Here is a 16633-nt window from a genome sequence, read left to right on the forward strand (position 1 = left end):
GGAGGGGCAGCACATTCCCTGGTTGTCGATCCTACATGCCCCAGCAGCCCATTCAGTGAAGAGGGGGGCAGCACACAATCCTTCACTTCCTGCAGCTATTGTGAATCTGGCCTTTAGCATAGAAGGCTTAACAACCAATTGTATAAAACCCCCAATAAAAACCCTGACTTGGTTGTTAAGCCTTTGGATAAGGTGGGGAATAGCGATGGGGAGCCCTTGTGCCCCCACATATGCCAACTTGCTCCTGGGTTGGTGGGAGGCCACCCAAGTGTTCATCAGAGAGAGATTCCTGGATAAGATGTCGTCTACAACATTTTTATACTGTGGGACGGCAATGACAGTGAGTTCTCAGAATTTGTTAAATTGCTCAAAAGACACTATAATTGGGTTGCGGTTTACATTTGAGGTACAAAAACAGGAACTGGCTTTTTTGGATGTTAAGATCTATAGAAATGTGGGAGGTAATCTGTATACTACCATTTATAGGAAGCAGACTGCAGCTAACAGTCTTCTTGGATGGGGAAGTTGTCACCCAGGTCCCCTAAAGAGGGGCATCCCAAAGGGACAATATTTACGCCTAAGGAGAAATTGTTCAGACATGAAAGAATTCCTGAGACAGGCGGATGATCTTAGGAGGACATTCAAGAGCAGGGGTACCCTGATTACGTGCTAAGGCGGGCATACAATAATGTACGAGCTACCTCACGGGATCTCCTCCTGAGACCAAAAGAAAGGACACCCGAGCAGGTGGGTGTGATACGTATAATTGAAACATTTGACAGGATGGCCCCACAAGTGAGAGAAATCCTGAACAGACATTGGGATGTATTAAAGTTGGATCGTGAACTTGTGGGGGTGGTGGGGATGGGAACCCAGCATATTAGACCTGGTGGTAAAAAGTAATCTTACACCGGATATACGGGCCAGGGCCACATGGCTGAGGAACATCCTACAACAAGAGGGCTGTCAAATGCGGAAACTGTAAGGCCTGCAGTTATCTAGATAAGGCTATCTGGGTTCTGGAAGAAAACCATGAAAACAGGTTCCGGATCAGGGATTTCATTAACTGCAGCACGAAGGGTGTCATATACAGTCATGGCCGTAATTGTTGGCACCCTTGACATTTTTCAAGAAAATGCAGTATTTCTCATAGAAAAGGATTGCAGTAACACCTGTTTTGCTATACACCTGTTTATTCCCTTTGTGTGTGTTGGAACTAAGCCAAAAAACGGGAGGAAAAAAAAAACTAATTGGACATAATGTCACACCAAACTCCAAAAATTATTGGCACCCTTAACCTAATATTTGGATGCACACCCTTTGGAAAACAATTACTGGAATCAGCCTCTTCCTATAACCATCAATAAGCTTCTTACACCTCTTAGCGGGAATGTTGGACCTCTCTTCTTTTGCAAACTGCTCCAGGTCTCTCTTATTGGAAGGCGCCTTTTCCCAACAGCAATTTTATGATCTCTCCACAGATGTTCAATGGGATTTATATCTGGACTCATTGCTGGCCACTTCAGAGCTCTCCAGCGCTTTGTTGCCATCCATTTCTGGTACTTTTTGACATATGTTTGGGGTCATTGTCCTGCTGGAAGACCCAAGATCCAAGGCAGCCAGTGCCAGAGGCAGCAAAACAACCCCAAAACATCATCGAACCTCCACCATACTTCACTGTAGGTACTGTGATCTTTTCTTTGTAGGCATCATTCTGTTTTTGGTAAACAGTAGAATGATGTGCTTTACCAAAAAGCTCTATCTTGGTCTCATCTGTCCACAAGACATTTTCCCAGAAGGATTTGGGCTTACTCAAGTTCATTTTGGCAAAATGTAGTCTTGCTTTTTATGTCTGTGTCAGCAGTGGGTTCCTCCTGGGTCTCCTGCCATGGTGTTTCATTTCATTTAAATGTTGACGGACAGTTCGCACTGACGCTGATGCTCCCTGAGCCTGTAAGACAGCTTGAATATCTTTGGAACTTGTTTGGGGCTGCTTATCCACCAGACTATTCTGCATTGACACCTTTAATCAATTTTTCTCTTCCATCCACATCCAGGGAGATGAGCTACAGTGTCATGGGTTGCAAACTTCTTGATAATGTTGCGCACTGTGGACAAAGGAAAATCTAGATCCCTGGAGATGGACTTGTAACCTTGAGATTGTTGATATTTTTCCACAATTTTGGTTCTCAAGTCCTCAGACAGTTCTCTTCTCTTTCTGTTATCCATGCTTAGTGTGGCACACACAGACACACAATGCAAAGACTAAGTGCACTTCTCTCCTTTTTATCTGCTTTCAGGTGTGATTTTTATATTGCCCACACCTGTTACTTGCCCCAGGTGAGTTTAAAGGAGCATCACATGCTTGAAACTATCTTCTTATTTATCCACAATTTTGAAAGGGTTCCAATAATTTTGTCCAGACCATTTTTGGAGTTTGGTATGACATTATGTCCAATTTGCTTTTTTTCCTCCCTTTTTTGATTTAGTTCCAATACACACAAAGGGAATAAACATGCGTATAGCAAAACATGTGTTACTGCAATCCATTTTCTTGAAAAATTTCAGGGGTGCCAACATTTACGGCCATGATTGTATGAGGCCCGGTGTCCCTGCCCACTTCTTTATGTGTGCAAGACAATTAGGGAACTCAGGAAGCGCATCCTTTAGCACATTGGGGATGTAAGAAATAAAAGGGACACGCTGGTGGCAACACATATAAACCGATACCATGGAGGTGACCCTAATGTGCTTAGATTTAGGGGAATCGAGAGGATACACCCCTCACCTCCTACAACGTGAATGTCGGTGGATACACAGGCTGGATTTGTGTGCCTCAAAGGAGCTTAACGAGCAAGTTAACTTTTCATGTTTTCTATAGATGATCGTGACTCGCGACTGGTGTACAAAGGTTGAAGGAGGCCGGTAGGTAGTGTGGACCGTAGTTGGTCTTTCTTCTAGACCTCCAAAAAGCTGTTAGGATATCTCTTATACACCCTATATGTATACTGAGTGGGGCCACCGTAGCTGGTAAAGCCGCCTAGGCATAGGGATATGTGATAGGGCATAATTGGGCTATATAGGTCCTTAGCCCCACATCAGACCCCCTTCCCCCTCCCTTATGCAATACTGCAGGGTTCCCCTAGTCACACCAGGGGTCGTATTTTTGTATGTCTGTTTGATAAGATCTAAAACAATATTATACGATAATGGTAATCATTTCAATGTGTGAGACTCTCCGTCGTTTATTATATGGAATTATTCTCATGTTTAGCCTTATCATAATAGTATACAACAACGTGTGTGGTAAGGCATGATTTATAACTAGCCATGTTTCCTATATGGATAGGGGCGATATCAGTTATGTGTCTGATATGCTCCCCTCTGATATTCAGTACCTGACAAGTTACCTGTATCATTTGGAGAGGAGTAGAGGACTGAGTAGTAATAAGCTAGCAGCTGCTATTGCCCGGTATTATTATTAGAAACAGCTGGAATACACTATTGCGAGACCACCACTATTGCTATCTGCATGATCTCGGCGGGCAACACATAGTTAAAGGAGTATTCCAGCGCAAAATAATTTATCCCCTATCCAAAGGATAGGGGATAAGTTAAAGATTGCGGGGGGTCCGAGCGCTGGGGCCCCCCGGGATCTCCTGGATGGGGCCACGGCAGTCTGCAGGAAGTAAAGTTTCGTCCCCAGTAGAAAGTCTGCGGCAGACACGCCCCTCCATGTATCTCTATGGGGTATATGGAGGGGGGGTGTGTCGGCTGCCACGTCATGCGGGGACAGAACACCCCCTTTCCAGCATACTGCTGCGGCCCCATCCAGGAGATCCCAGGGGGCCCCAGCGCTCGGACCCCCCCGTGATCTATAACTTATCCCCTATCCTTAGGATAGGGGATAAGTTATATTGCACTACAGATCTCCTTTAACCTCCGATCCATGTCTGCTTACTAGCAGACAGGCTTGTGACGCGCCGCTAATAGGAGGCCAGGGGGCGTGTCCGGAAGTGACACGGCACCGGTACGGGATATGAGATCAGACGCCGTCTTTCCCAGCAGTGCGCAGGTCAGGCGTACATGGCCGACCATCCAGCCACTGCGGAGCGAGCTGCCGGTATAAAACGTGCAGGAACGTCGAACAGTGAGTAAGCTCTTAATAGAGCATTTGCCTTTGCAGGCAAACTATGTACATGTGGGATTCTGAATGGCGTTATTTCTTCTTTACAGGTTACTGCCTACATCTGGGGACTTGTGAGTGGATTATACATGGAATGGTATACAGTCATGGTCGTAAATGTTGGCACCTGACATTTTTTAAGAGAATGAAGTATTTCTCACAGAAAAGGATTGCAGTAACACATGTTTTGTTATACACTTGTTTATTCCCTTTGTGTGTATTGAAACTAAACCAAAAAAAGCGAGGAAAAAAGCAAATTGGACATAATATCATGATGAGCGGCAGCAAGGCGAGATGTTTTGTGGTGGCGGGGGCCCGGGCTCCTTTATGCAGCTGTGATTTCATATTTATATGAAATACCGCTCTCTAAAGCAAGTTTTGTAAGCCAGGTTCATGCTGGCTTACATTTATATGCTGCTTTGGAGGCGGTTGCGACTTTTTGTGCGACTTTCACATTTGATAAGTCCCTGACCATTGCAGAGTGAAGACTGAAATTTACTATTGTAGGCTCTTCTGTAATTGCATAGGCACACATGCAACTTTTTGTGCGACTTTTGTAAGAAAAAAAAAGAGCTCTAAATCCCTTGATAAATTTACCCCAGTGATAATCGCTAAGTGTATGTAAACTTTACAAATTGGCTGAACAACTAATTGACCAACCGATTAATCGATTATGAAAATAGTTTCATTATCAATTACTTGTTACAGCCCTACTATTGACACTATGCTTTGGCATAATCATAAAACGCAAAGAATAAAATGTACAATTAAAAGCATACTTACCGAGCTAAATCAAGTCTGTCTATTTTCAGAAGGATCTGGATAATTGTTGCCATGCTGTAATGGGCAAGATATTTTGTTAACTTTCTTATCATTACTAATACAATATCATAACAGGTGACAATTCCATTCATTGCTAGATAAGGCTCCTTTCACGCTACCGTTTAGTCCCAGTTGTATGAAGACTTATGAAGATAGCGGGAGAAAAATTTGTTCTTGCGCCGTCTTTTTCTCCCGCTATCTTCGGCCGCTATAACAGGAATTATAATGGACGTTAGAGGAATCCCATTCAAGTGAATGGGATCCTCTTCGCCCGTTATAAGTCCCGTTATCCTCCGTTACAATAGTGGACGTTAATGGCTCGCAAAGTTTAAAAAAAAAAAAAAAAGATATTAACGTCCATTTGTAACAGTGTGAAAGCAGCATAAATACAAGGTGAAATAGCTATTTAATAGAATTTTTATCGGCTGATAATTTTTTTAAAGTTCACCTTTAACAAGTTTAACAGCTCTCTACCATGCTTTTTACCCTCTTACTCTTTGTCTGTATTTGCTATAACTGCTTGAGTGTGCATCGGCTTTATTATCTAGTATTTGACCTTTTTTCAATGCTATTTTGTACATGCTTTGTTTTCCTTTTTTGCACTAGCACTTTACTTCTAAAACAGTGAACACTCTACTGTACTTCCTTTATCACAGGAGTAGTGCTTATATTGGAGGATGTAGCTATAGTCATACTGTCATACATTTTGTATGGCTTGTCCAGGGGTGATCCACATTGGTACCCTCAGGTTGTAAGTAGGCTCTTTTTTTTTTTAACTAAAGTGTTTTTATAAGTGATGTTCCTTTTTTCTTGTTGCTCTAATAAACTTTATCATATTTTTGCACTATTTGGGTGTGCATTGTTTATGGTGCAATCTTTTATTGCATCGAATAGCACCCCATTATGTACTAGAGCTTAGTTCTCCATCTCTTATAGTACACTTAATAAACATTGTGACATCTCTTACCTATCTGTTTGCTTTTACCTGGAGTTAACATTTATTTAAAGGGGTACTCCAGCCCTAAGACATCTTATCCCCTATCCAAAGCATAGGGGATAAGATGTCTGATTGCAGGGGTCCTGCCGCTGGGGATGCCCACAATCTTGCAGGCAGCACCCACCTGTGAGAGCTGCACACAGTGCTGCAGCCTCCGAGTCTGCCAAGTCACTACTACGGGGCCGGAGTATCATGACATCACGCCCCGCCCCTGCAATGCATGTCTATAGGAGGGGGAGTCATGATACTCCGGCCCCATAGTCGTGACCCGGCAGACTTGGAGGCTGAAGCGCTGTGTGCAGTTCCCAGAGGCTGCCCCCGCAATCAGACATCTTATCCCCTATCCTTTGGATAGAGGATAAAATGTCTTAGGGCTGGAGTACCTCTTTAAAGACAACACTTTACTCTGCATTTGCAGTTTATATGTATAGTTTATTCTGGCAATTAAAATATTACAAACCAAAACTGAACTCACAGAATAGGAGTTTAATAAAGCCAGCAGTTTATCTGTGAATCACTGCTGTCCTGAGATCATCACCAGATATCATTGTTGCCACTGTGGCAGAACAGGCGTACGATAATTATTATATAATCATCTGATTTATTGTTTTAATATAGTAAGCCAAATTAGCACTGCATGTAATGGGACTTGTGGTGTGTAGGATTAAACATTTTAACTTGATTACAAAAAAAGCTCTGTGTTTCATGCATCGGTTATGCATTTCCAGCACAGGTAGTGTCTGGCATTATAAGTTGGAGCAACACATAAATTTGTAACAGCCCCCACCTAGAGTTATAACAACTGCATGTATGTGCTATATTAAGGACATTTTCTTATTGCTCTATGGAGGATAAAGTCATTGCACAATCCAATGAAGTTACTTCTCCACCTCACTGCACAATGCCCACAGCCCATGATGCTGAGCATGCTCACAGTACTCTACAACACAACTGCCTGCAAGAAAGCACTCTCTAGAGCTGCCGTTCAAAGATCAGTGAAAGATGACTGACTCAATCATGTTAAGAAAGAAATAATATACATCAGAAAATAAAAACAATGAAATAATTTTTTTTATTATTATTAATTATTATTAGATGATGCATGATATATGGGAAATCCAAGATAGTCTGAAATTCCTGGAATGAAAAGCAGGTTGGTAGTAGGGGCTTTCATTTCTATATATTTTTATATTTATTTTATATTTCGTGCCTGAATATGCAATTATTTGCCTGGCCATATGATGCTAATCTCCCAATAAATATATATATATATATATATATATATATATATATTTCAGTTGGAAAGTGGAACAAGTATGACAGTAATGCAATACTGTTCCTGTCTTTTAAAATGGGAAATTTAAGTGCAAATTTATTCATATGAAAATCTCCATGGCAGCACACCTGAACCTCCCCCTGATAGGGACTGGTAAAAATACACATGAAGAATAAATGAAGAATGGTGGGCAGTGTTGTTGTCGGCCCTGCCTTACACCACAAGCAGATTTGCATATCAGCTTGATAAAAGTGGAGGCCCTCTTCACCCAAAAGACAGAAAGGGCTTTATGGACCTAAATAATGTTCATAAAGATGAGTATGTTCATGGACAAAGCATTTAATCCACCAACCCTGTGAGCAGAAGTAATAGCTAATAGAAAAGGAGATTTTTGTTTACTTAACGGTAGCCGCCTTGCAAATCTGCGAAGCCGAGGCTCTATTCTGGAGAGCCCAGGATGCCCCAACAGAACGGGTAGAATGAGCCACAACTCTGAAAGGAGGAATCTTCCCCTTACAGCGATAGGCTTCCGAAATGGCAGACAGAAAGGGTGCACCCTGGAGGGCCCTCAGAACCAAATTCAAGTCCCAAGGGGGAGAGGGTGACAGATAAGGAGGAACACCGTGCGCCACTCCTTGCAGGAAGGTCCGGACACGAGAATTAGAAGCCAAGGGCCGTTGGAAAAGAACAGCAAGGGCCGAAACCTGACCTTTAAGGACACTGAGAGACAACCCCAGTTCCAACCCCGACTGCAAAAAGGAGAGAAGACGGGGAACCGAGAAGGTTACCGGGAAGAAGTCCTGAGCTTCACACCAACGAAAATAAGACTGCCAAGTATGGAGGTAAATTCTTGGGCGGAGCTACAGACCGGCCGAGAAGAACTGTCATGGCGCCCGCTCCTTGTCCCGAGCGCCATGTCTAGCCGCATATGCGCTCGGGGGAATAGAGCGGGTGGCCTAAACGCCGGCAGAGACGGCCGCCGAAATTGAAAGTAAGCCGGCGCTGAAGTGCCCGGCTCGTAGCAGCGCCGCGGCTGACAGCCACATATAAGGCGCTGGACGTAGTTGCACCAAACACACACACCCATGTGCCCCATAATACATGCCCCATAAAGTAAAGTGCCCCATAATACATGCCCCCTCAGGTGCCACAGCTCCCCCAGAATAAAGTGCAGCCCTTCTATAAGCCAGCCCCATAACGTGAAGGTGGGCAAAAAAAGTGGGTTTCCAGAGGTTGCGAGTCCGCACCTATGGAGAAAAAGGGGTACTTACCTCAGTCAGAAGAACTTACCTAATGGAGTCTTCAGTAAAGTCTTCAGTCAGCTTTTTGTCCCTGCATCACGCCTATCTGCTATGCGCGAGCGAGGCGAGCAGAGAAATAGGGGGACCCGGACCCAAGAGGTACCAACCCAGACGCTGACCATTGGCGAGTGGGGTTGAACAGCGCATATACGCAATGTCTGTGCCCCCTTACTCGCAATGGGGAAACAGGGAACCGGAGTCCCTGAGCCCCCACCTGAAAACAGAAAAGAACAAGGAATAAAAAAACTAACACGTCCCTATACTAGGAAAATAAAAAATCAGAAGACCTGGTCTGGAGAATCCAGACCATGTCCACCTCCTTCAGACACTAAGCTTAAACTGACTAGCTCAGAGCCTGGAGGCGGGTATATCCTGCTGGGAGGAGCTGACTTTTTTTATTACCATAGTGTCACACCTCCTAGAGACAGCAGCATACACCCACGGTCTGTGCCCCCCAATGGAGCCGATAGAGAAATACAGTTTTCATACCAGGAGTCTGATTAAATTGAAGTCTAAGGGTTTAAAGGGAAGAAAAACCTGATAAATCTGAGCAAATCCAGGTGAGATTTCAAGAGGGAATTAAGTTTTTATTTTAAATCTTAGGTCTCAGGTTTTTTTTTTAACGAGCCTCAAGGTCTCCAGCTGACTTAATAGTTTTGTATTGTATACAGCGCTAAGTTCTTCCTCCTGTAACTTCAGAATACAAAGGAGAAGGACCTATATCTATCCCTTATGGGTACATTAGGGGTTTCCAGACTGAACCAATATGTTTTGCACCAGGGTGCAAACTTCTTCCATTAAAATTATAATTTTTTTTTTTTTTTTTTTTTAACGGGTACATTTCGGATGGAAACCTTCCTTGGTTTGCTGATATTAGGATATTTACTAGGAAGTGCTGTCCTGCAGTTCCCCGGACACCCACAGTAGGGAGCAGACAGTCCTGCTGAACTGCAAAAAGGAATGCAAAAGCAACACATTGGGACATTGCCAGGAGCTCCCAGCATCTCTCCAGTCTGCTTACTATCTTACAGTGACAGGAAAAAAACATTGGAGATGCTGTGTTTTTCAGGTGTACTGTCAAGGTGTATAACAAAGAACAAGCTATTTGGTTGAGCGCTTCCCCTTAGTTTAGGCTGGGTCCACACTACGTTTTGTCCCATACGGGAGCGCATACGGCAGGGGGGAGCTAAAAGCTCGCGCTCCCGTATGTTACCGTATGCGCTCCCGTATGTCATTCATTTCAATGAGCCGACCGGAGTGAAACGTTCGGTCCGGTCGGCTCATTTTTGCGCCGTATGCGCTTTTACAACCGGACCTAAAACTGTGGTCAACCACGGTTTTAGGTCCGGTTGTAAAAGCGCATACGGCGCAAAAATGAGCCGACCGGACCGAACGTTTCACTCCGGCCGGCTCATTGAAATGAATGACATACGGGAGCGCATACGGTAACATACGGGAGCGCGAGCTTTTAGCTCCCCCCTGCCGTATGCGCTCCCGTATGGGACAAAACGTAGTGTGGACCCAGCCTTAGGCAGAATCTGGATATTTAACCTGTCACACCAGTAAAAAATATGACATGTCACATAAAGGGTCGGCCACTTACCATTCCAGGCTGTCTCCTTGGTGAAGAGTACGTAAAGCAGCATCTGTATTTCCATCATGGAAATAAACTGCAGCTGCCATTAATAGGAAAGTTGTGTTGGTGACATCAACACTTTTAGCCATCTTTTTATCGAGCTCAGAGACAATAGCATCCCTAGATAAAAACACAATACAGTAAAACATACAGATAGTGGAAATACCAGAATAGAATATGGCTGGGTTCACATCATGTTTTCTCCCATACGGGAGCGCATACGGCAGGGGGGAGCTAAAACCTTGCGCTCCCGTATGTAATTCATTTCAATGAGCAGGCCGGAGTGAACTGTTAGGTCCAGTCGGCTCATTTTTACGCCGTATGCGCTTTTACAACCGGACCTAAAACCGTGGTTGACCACAGTTTTAATTACGGGGAAAATGGCGCAAAAATGAGTCGACCGGACCGAACGATTCACTCCGGCCGGCTCATTGAAATGAATTTTTTTTAATCAACTGGTGCCAGAAAGTAAAACAGATTTGTAAATTACTTCTTTTAAAAAATCTTAATCCTTCCAGTACTTCTTACCTGCTGAATACTACAGAGGAAATTATTTTCTTTCTGGAACACAGAGCTCTCTGCTGAATCCCGAGCACAGTGCTCTCTGCTGACACCTCTGTCCATTTTAAGAACTGTTGAGAGAAGAGAAAATCCCATAGCAAACATATGCTGCTCTGAACAGTTCCTAAAATGGACAGAGATGTCAGCAGAGAGCATAGGTTCCAAAAAGAAAATAATTTCCTCTGTAGTATTCAGCAGCTAATAAGTACTGGAAGGATTAAGTTTTTTTATAGAAGTAATTTACAAATCTGTTTAAATTTCTGGCACCAGTTGATTAAAAAAAAAAAAAAAAAAAAAAAAAGTTTTCCACCGGAGTACCCTTTTAAGAATCAGGCCCAATGTACAAATGGTGCAAGAATTGTTTGAATAACCAGGGAAAAAAAAGTTAGAGTTTTCAAACCTGCATGTGAGAAAATGCTAAACTGTGCCTTGTCTTGGAATTGTTAACCCCCTTAACAAATGCCTGTCTTTTGAAGGTGTGCAGTGCAGGTCCTCATCTTTTGGAGTCAGTGTAGTAGAAGTGGGCGAGTGGTTCAACTGTTCGCATTTGCTCTAAAAACAAAATGTTACTTACTGCTCCTAATAATCACGAGGGGTCCTGGCGATTGGACCCCCAGTGATCTAAAACTTATCCCCTAACCTTAAGATGGGCTATAAGTTTTTCTGCATGATATATCTTCTAAAATTGGTATGAACTATTATTAACACTCCCTGCACAAAAACACAATGGCCCTCATTTACTATTCTAAACCCGACCTCTTTTGTCGGGTTTTTTTGGCGCATCTTTGTCTGCGCCATGTCGCAGACATCCTGCGCCAGTCTGCGACACTATGCGACATTTTTTCCCGACGGACCCGATGTGGATTCTCCCAAACCCGAAAAAGGGGCGTTACCCGACATTTCTGAGCTTTCCCATGTATTTATTAAGGTTTCCAACCCGAATTTGTTGAATTGTTGTGGATTTTTTCCCGACAGCTCAGAGGAGTTGGAAACCAAAACCTACAAAACCCACGTGCGACAAACAGGATGCGACATAATAATAAATATCAGGGGAAAAAAGCAGTCGGGTAAGAAAGCAACATAGACTTACAACCCGATTTTCTTAGTAAATGAGGGCCAATGTCTACTGTATAAAACATAGCCTCATACAGCCACATCAATGAAGAAATGAGAAAGGTTATAACTGCTGAAATGTAGAGGAGCAAGAATGAAAAATGTAACTATATTATATAATGCAGCCAATCTTCTAATATACAGGAGACATTTGTCTGACTATACACGATATTGGAAGAAAGCTATCATTGGTGAGTGCACAGAGCAGGTGCTTATGAATACCAAGCGCACATTCATAATGTGTAGGACTACTTCCCCTGTGCTCCGTGTTATCAATATCTGCAAAGATATCTAAGGATTAGAAAGAGACTAGATGTAAGTAAATCTCTGTAATAAGTTTTCGTTACTAATTTTGGATGCCCTCAGATAGGGCAGAATAAACCTAGTCAGACTCTTTAAGGCTCACAAAAGGTCCTGGTCTTAAAGGGGTACTCCAGTGAAAAACTAATTTTTTTTTCAAATCAACTGGTGAAAGAATTTTAAACAGATTTGTAAATGACTTCTATTAAAAAAAATAATAATTTTAATCCTTCCAGTATTTATCAGCTGCTGTATACTACATAGGAAGTTGTATTTCTTTCTGGAATTCTTTTCTGTCTGACCACAGTGCTCTCTGCTGACACCTCTGTCCATGTCAGGAACTGTCCAGTGTACAAGCAAATCCCCATAGCAAACCTCTCCTGCTCTGGACAGTTCCTAAAACGAACAGAGGTGTCAGCAGAGAGCACTGTGGTCAGACAGAAAAGAACTCCAGAAAATAATACAACTTCCTGTGGAGCACACAGCAGCTGATAAGTATTGGAAGAATTAAGATTTTTTTAATAGAATTTACAAATTTGTTTAACTTTGTGGCACCAGTTGATTTGAAAACTTTTTTTTCCACCGGAGTACCCCTTTATAGAAACTTAGACTAGTGTCTACTCACAAGGGTCTGACCGCTGGGATATCCAGAACGGAGACCATCTCTTACCTTGCAGTGTGGCAACCTCTAACTTCCGAGACTAACTGGTCTCAGGAATGACAGCAAACTCTGCCAATCACCTGCCTCAGGAATGTCACTCCCATCAAGACCAGTTTGTTTTGGAAGGTGAGAACCAAAGTGCTCCGAGGTACGAAACAGGCCCCGTTACAATCAGACACTTCTCCCCTATGCTGTGGATAGGGAATAGGTTTTATATAACTGGACAACCCCTTTAAAAGGGATTAAAAAGAAAACAATTTGGTTCAACTGGAGCAAACACATCCAATAATGCTTTTAGAAGGTAATCCGCGTACCTGCGACTTTCACTGGATAGATACTCTGCAAACATGCGAACAGCCTGCAGCTCAGGACTGGAATTTGGGCGAATTTCATCCAAAACCACCCCATACTTTCTCTGTCACCAAGAAAGAAGAAGGATATTATTGAGGACATAATAACATGTCTAGTGACTGCAGAGAAGGGAACCGAGGTGATCATGTTACCTGTGCTATATATGCTCGATAAAGGAACACATCCCTTTCCACCTCTTTCTCTGGACTTGAAGTCTACAAAAGATTAAAAATAAGTAAAAAGTAAAAAAAAAAGGCAGTGACTACTGTGAAAATCCAACAGGAGACCCTAGGGCAGTGGTCTCCAACCTGCGGACCTCCAGATGTTGCAAAACTACAACTCCCAGCATGCCCGGACAGCCAATGGCTGTCCGGGCATGCTGGGAGTTGTAGTTTTGCAACATCTGGAGGTCCGCAGGTTGGAGACCACTGCCCTAGGGTGTATCGACAAGACTTCAGTGTATATTATTACCTGAAAGTCTTAAATGTGGCCATAGATCTAGCATACAGATGACCCCCAGGATTGTTCCTCCAACTGCCACCTACCTGGACTCCCGCACCATCTTATTTCTAAGGCTGAGTTCACACTCAGAATTTTGGTCAATATTGTTAACCAAAACTAGGAGTGGAACGCACACAGATAATGGTGCTAATCTTTTCATTCTTTTTTTTCTGTGTTGGCTCCACTCCTGGTTTTAGATAAAAATACTGAGCAAAATGGTACATTTGAATCGAAGGAGAAAGGAGGTGACTGAGAACCAATCACATGTGGCACTGGTTATGTCAGGAAGCCCAAAGGGTTAGGGAAATTCGCCCTTTGTGGCCCCTATTCTCCCATCAGGGACTACAGGCCTGGACTTTGGGGGATGTGCAGATCTCCTCTCTATGATCAGCATAGTCTGTCACGTCCGAAAGGCACATTTGGATTTACTGATAATACATAAAAATTAGAGATGAGCGAATTTACAGTAAATTCGATTTGTCACGAACTTCTCGGCTCGGCAGTTGCTGACTTTTCCTGCATAAATTAGTTCAGCTTTCCGGTGCTCCGGTGGGCTGGAAAAGGTGGATACAGTCCTAGGAAAGAGTCTCCTAGGACTGTATCCACCTTTTCCAGCCCACGGGAGCACCTGAAGGCTGAACTAATTTATGCAGGATAAGTTATCAACTGCCGAGCCAAGAAGTTTGTGACTAATCGAATTTACTGTAAATTGGCTCATCTCTAATATAAATGTATAGGACTTTCCTTGTTTCCTGTAGCTTATATAGCACCATGTTCTATAGCAATGTACAGAGTTGACAGCTGCCCCCAGTGGTCCTGTCTAATTTCCCTATCCAAGGCACATTCATATATGAAGCAAGTTAAAGAAGTATTCTCACCCCCAGATCTGACCCCCCACCCCACTTGTAGCTGCTTCTGAGAACAGGTGTTGGAGCAGGATCCGGTCACAGCAGTATCCCATCTCATGGTCGTAGATACAGCTCAGGAGCACAGGGGTAAGTATCTATCTTATAGTTTTAGATTTTATACATGCATGACATCCCAGCATACACCTTTATGGTCTAGTCACATGTACAGTATTCTGTGCAGATTTGATGCGCAGGATTTTGTGCTGCAGACTTCAATGTAAACTGAACACAGCTTGAAATCCTGCACATCAAATCTGCGCAGAATACTGTACGTGTGAATAGACCCTTAGAGTAAATTCACACATATAGTATCAAGCACATATTTAAAGAGTGCCTGTCATGATCTTGTTATATTTTATAATCCTCCTAGTTCACTGCCCCATCATGATAAACCACCCCCTGCCTGAATTTGTATTATTTTTTACTTTTCTACCTTGATATTGCTCTGTATTTTCTGCTCAGTCTCAGTCAGATTCACAGACTGGGAAGGGGCGTTCCTCAGCACGCGTGACATCATCTGAAGCCATAAAGGGGAGAACTTCCTCACTCACTCTGCTACACACAGCCCAGAGCAGTTCTGTGTGAGATGAGCTATGATTGGATAAGGCTGCACACACCCCTCAGCACTCCAGATTGCATTTCCTGATTTTGGACTTCTGCCAGGCCAGCAGGAGTCCAAAGTCTGTGGAAGAGATGGGGGAAATGTGCTCTAGACAAGTAGAGAAACTTCATTTTTTTTAAACAAAGTACATAAGAAAGATTTTTTATTTACCATGAGGAGTAAAAAAAAGCAAAAATTTGTTTTAATGACAGTGGCATTTTAACGTGCAGGATTTGAAGCTGTGTTCAGTCATTTAGTTTACACTGAATTTTGCCGTTTCAAATCCTGCCCGTCAAAAATGCACATCACACGTGCAGTATCCTGCACATATCTGACGCACAGGATTTTAACCCCTTAAGGACCCGGGGTTTTTCCATTTTTGCACTTTAGTTTTTTCCTTCTTACCTCTAAGAAATGTTTCCAATTTTGCACCTAAAAATCCATAGGATGGCTTATTTCTTGCGCCACCAATTCTACTTTGTAATGACGTCAGTCATTTTACCCAAAAATCTACGGTGAAATTGAAAAAAAAAATCATTGTGCGACAAAATTGAGGAAAAAACGCCATTTTGTAACTTTTGGGGGCTTCCGTTTCTACACAGTACATTTTTTTTGTTAATATAATGACACCTTCTCTTTATTCTATAGGTCCATACGGTTAAAATGATACCCTACTTATATAGGTTTGATTTTGTCGCACTTCTGAAAAAAAATCATAACTACAGTCAGGAAAATTTATACCTTTAAAATTGTCATCTTCTGACCCCTATAACTTTATTTCTCCACGTACGGGGCGGTATGAGGGCTCATGTTTTGATCTGAAGTTTTTAGCCGTACCATTTTTGTATTGATCAGACTTATTGATCGCTTTTGATTTACTTTTTGATCTTTTACATTGATCAATGGTTTCTCATAAAAAAAACCATTGATCAATGATTCTGCCGCTTGACTGCTCATGCCTGGATCTCAGGCACTGAGCAATCATTCTGTGATCGGACACCAGGAGACAGGTAAGGGGACCCTCCTCGTGTCCTACAGCTGTTCGGGATGCCGCACTTTCACCGCGGCGGTCCCAAACAGCCCCGAGCTAACCGGCATTAGTTTAGTTTCACTTTATATGCGGTGATCAACTTTGAACGCCGTGTCTAAAGGGTTAATAGCGCTCGGCACTGATCGCGGTTAGCCACGGGTCCCAGCCATTGTTAGAGGCCGGGCCCAACCCAATATGACGTGGGGACACACCGTGGCTCCGCATTATAGAACGGGAGGGGACTCAGGAAGTACAGGTACGTCCTGGGTCCTTAAGCTGCAGATTTTATGGTGTAGATTTCAATGTAAACTAAGTGACTGAACAAAGCTTCATATCTACACCTTTAAATCCTGTGCATCAAGTATGCGCAGGATACAGTGACCCCTCGA

At 43.1% G+C, this 16633-nt stretch overlaps 1 protein-coding gene across 1 annotated transcript in view; it reads right to left on the reverse strand.

The window, feature by feature from the left end:
- COPE (COPI coat complex subunit epsilon) overlaps nt 1–16633 on the reverse strand; it is a 31316-nt gene that overhangs the window by 13252 nt on the left and 1431 nt on the right. The window contains exons 2-5 of the mRNA XM_056518176.1: nt 13357–13419; nt 13168–13268; nt 10186–10338; nt 4970–5023 (exon numbers count right to left, since the gene is read on the reverse strand). Coding sequence (XP_056374151.1) covers nt 4970–5023; nt 10186–10338; nt 13168–13268; nt 13357–13419 — 371 coding nt within the window. The remainder of the gene's footprint in view (nt 1–4969; nt 5024–10185; nt 10339–13167; nt 13269–13356; nt 13420–16633) is intronic.

Source organism: Hyla sarda, chromosome 1 (assembly GCF_029499605.1).
Source record: "Hyla sarda isolate aHylSar1 chromosome 1, aHylSar1.hap1, whole genome shotgun sequence".
In the NCBI taxonomy this organism is placed as follows: domain Eukaryota; kingdom Metazoa; phylum Chordata; class Amphibia; order Anura; family Hylidae; genus Hyla; species Hyla sarda.